Source organism: Citrus clementina, unplaced genomic scaffold (genome assembly GCF_000493195.1).
Source record: "Citrus clementina cultivar Clemenules unplaced genomic scaffold, Citrus_clementina_v1.0 scaffold_1, whole genome shotgun sequence".
NCBI classification, from domain to species: domain Eukaryota; kingdom Viridiplantae; phylum Streptophyta; class Magnoliopsida; order Sapindales; family Rutaceae; genus Citrus; species Citrus x clementina.
In genome coordinates this window covers 1,216,508-1,220,139 of record NW_006263303.1, presented here as the reverse complement: position 1 = coordinate 1,220,139, position 3,632 = coordinate 1,216,508, and the positions used below count along the sequence as shown (strand labels likewise).

Genomic DNA, 3,632 nt, shown 5'->3' with positions numbered 1-3,632 from the left:
TGGTGCGACTGGCCCTGTCGCACCAATTGTTGGTGCGACAGGCTTGCCCGTCGCACCAATTGTTGGTGCGACAGGCTTGCCCGTCGCACCAATTGTTGGTGCGACAGGCTTGCCCGTCGCACCAAAAATTAAATTTTCTTAATTTTTTTTTTCTGTAAATGTAATGTAATAATTTTATAAATATTACAGATACATGGCGAAATCAGAATCACCGGATATTGAAGTAGGCAAGATGTATTTTCGTTATGCTGATCATTTTCCTGGTCGAATTTCGAGCATGTGTATGTTATCTTCGGTCGTTAAAGTCATCGAGGAAAAATTAACAAACCGGCAGTTGCGTATGTTCAAAAAGGATATATTTGGACATTTCTTGGAGTGTCGAAGTTTTCCATTTAGTGGGGTAATTTTGCACAATCTTCTACTGCGGCAAGTGGCCCATGAAGAAGATAGCCGTGAGGATCAGTTATGGTTTCAAATTGGTAAGCATGTGATTCGCTTGTCAATTGTCGAATGGTGCTTGGTTACTGGACTTTCATTTGGTGTGGATACCAATCAAAAAAATGATGAAATGGAGCAGAGGCTACGGAATACGTATTTTGGTGGTGTGCATCGTAAGATTAATGTGAAGCAATTCGATGCAGTATTTAAGGAGTTGAAATTCGAGGAAATGAACGATATGGACGCATTAAAGATTGCACTGTTTTATTTTGCGGACAGAGTACTAAATGCAAGAAAAAATCACTGTCAAATTAATTTCGATTGGCTTGACCAAGTTGATGATATACAGTACTTCCGAAAGCGTCCATGGGGTCTATTGTCGTGGGAAATTATTTACGAGAGTCTTGACAATGCACTGTTCGAGAAAGACGAGAAATTTAAGAAGACTCGGTTGAAAAATTCAGATCATAATATTGAAAAATACAATCTTTACGGCTTTACGTGTGGGGTTCAGGTGCTATTTTTTTTGTTTATTAATAAGTTTTATTGTATTAAATATTTGATAGTTGTTTTATTTGATTTTTCACTTTGGTTGTTGTAGGCTTGGATTTACGAAGCAATCGGAGGGTTGCCATCAACATGGGTCGTCAAAACGAAGAATAAGATTCCCCGCATTCTGCAATGGAAGCCCATGGCGTCGTCGAGAATCAACTTTGCGGAGGTTTATTCGTTCTTCAACGACGAATCTCGTCTTGTAAGTAATATGTATTACTTATTTTTTAAACTTTACTAAATTTAAGTTATGTATACTTACTTAAAATTTTCAATTGAATTTATGGAAGGGGGACGTTTTACAAACCCTTGAGCCAAATTCAAAGGAGAGTAGCAAAAATTATTGGCTCTCTGTGAAGGATTACTTGCCAAGCATTCCAGACTGGGTTCATAAGGTCGGTATACTCTAAGCACTAAAAATTTGTTAATCGAAATTTTTGACTTTTCATTTACTAATTTTAAATGATACTTTATACAGCACCAACCCTCAATCAACGCGATGCCGTCGGTTACAAGGCATTCAGACGAGCATGACGATCATGACGACATACCAAACCCAATACCAGAGCAGTGTCATGACACTTTTGCGGATGAGGTGGGGCATGACACTTTTGAGGATGAGGTGGGTGTTGATGACCACCAGCAGCAAACAGACAACTCTGATGACGCACGGGATTCTGAGGTTAGAAATAATATACGATATTTTTTTTTATAAATTATTAATTTTTTATTGTTATTCTAAAGTATTATTTTTTTCTTTTGTAATAGTCGAGGACAAAGCAGTTTAATGATTACGTACGACGACGGCTGGATAAGATTGATCGTAACGTGTATGAAATAAAGTCAGAATTAAAAGATTTTAAAGAAACCGTTGTTGGTTTCATCGACACATTTTCTAAACGTCCAAATAAGGATTCTCCCACTGCACGCTCGTATGCGGTAAGCTAATTTAAATTTGATAATAATGTTCGTTTAACTTTTAATTTGATAGTTATTTAATATGTTCTTTTTGGCGAATGTACAGGCCCCGGATGACGTTGGAGTGTATACTGACGTGGGCAATGAAAATTTGTCTACGCCCACATCATTGTATAGTTTCTACGGGGATGTAAGTGGGGAGAGCGTGCAGGTGTTCACAGAGGTGCCTCCGGGCGTTAGTAAGTTCGGCCGCGCGTACATACCGTCGTATGTTTATAACAGTCCGTACATGATTCCTCCGGTCAGGCGAGGACAGCACGTCCGGCCTTTACCTCGACCCCAAATCATGGAGCATGCGATTGACATGAGTACGAGTGTGGATGTAAATCCACTGAGAGGATTGGAGGACTCTAGTCTGTTTGCTGAGTTTGATCAATGGTTTACTGGTGATAGCAGAGTCCGCCGGAGAGTCCAGCACCCGCGGTCATTCTTTCAAATAATTTTGGGGACAGCTTCGATGGGATGGTTAGGCGATGAGGTATTTATAATTTCCTCGTGGTGTATACTGTTGTGGATTTGTGTATAAATTTGTTTTTAAAAACTCGTAATATTTCTGTTTCTCTACAGCATATTCACGAGTATCTCCGCTTGATTAGCGAGAAGCAACGGCAGTATCCAAATGCCTTACTCCAACGTGTCACACATACTGACACATTTTTTTGGGTAACGTGCCGACAAAACTTATAAATCTTATGTGGATGTAAAAATTTAAGTTTTATTAATTTATGCATTTCTTGGTTATCTATGTATTAGGTGTTCTTGAATCAGTTATGGAATAACGGGAATTGTGCAGTCGATTCAATGGTATTCGACGACCGCGTGAATAGTTATCTTTGTGGCCGCCAGCACACAATGTCTAAATCAATGACGGATGTCGATATGGTATGTATTTTATTACATTTCACATGCTATCTAATGAAAATATTCAAGTTGTTGCTTTTTCTTTGTTGTATTGTATTTTAATTTCATACATAACGAACATGTTTTTCAATTGTTATATGCAGCTACTCATCCCTGTTAACTTCGACGGCGCGCATTGGGTACTAGCACGAGTTGACTTTCGGAAAAACAAAGTCTGGATTTATGACTCATTACTCACAAATCGCGACGACAAAAGGTACAAGTTGAAATTCAAGCCACTTGAAGTTATATTCCCTCGATGGTTGGAATACGTTGGCTTCTACAATATCCGACCGGAGTTGCAGAGTGAAGACCCGTGGAAAGTTATCGCAGTTAAGAGCGCGCCACAACAAGAGCCCGGAACTGGCGATTGCGGTGTTTTTGTATTGATGGTTACGATGTATTTAATGTTCGGGATTAGATTGGAGTTTAACGCTAGTCATGTCGAGTACTTTAGAAAGAAGATTGCGGTTGATATATTTAATAACGATATTCAATTGTAAACCTATGTAGTAATTCAAATGTTGAAATTTAAATTTTTTTTTACTTCGCACACTTAAGTTTATATAATTTTAATGCCTCACATTTTAAATTTTAAATAAAGTTTTATGAAATATAAGTGTACAATACAAAACAAGCAGTAACAGTTTTAACCAACGAACACAAAAACAATAATAGTTTTAACAAACTCATAACACACAAAATACAACTAACTTCGAGTCGACGCAATGGGATTCTTACATCTCTTACGATTATGGCCTAGT

General features: G+C 38.1%; 1 protein-coding gene across 1 annotated transcript; it reads left to right on the top strand.

Annotated features, from left to right (window-relative positions):
* Positions 1-2,829: 2,829 nt before the first annotated feature.
* On the top strand, positions 2,830-3,371 carry LOC18053756 (sentrin-specific protease 1). The gene is made up of 2 exons (XM_024192440.1): positions 2,830-2,850; positions 2,973-3,371. Exons 1-2 carry the CDS (start codon positions 2,833-2,835, stop codon positions 3,369-3,371), a joined length of 417 nt encoding a protein of 138 aa, XP_024048208.1. The 5' UTR covers positions 2,830-2,832.
* Positions 3,372-3,632: the final 261 nt, after the last annotated feature.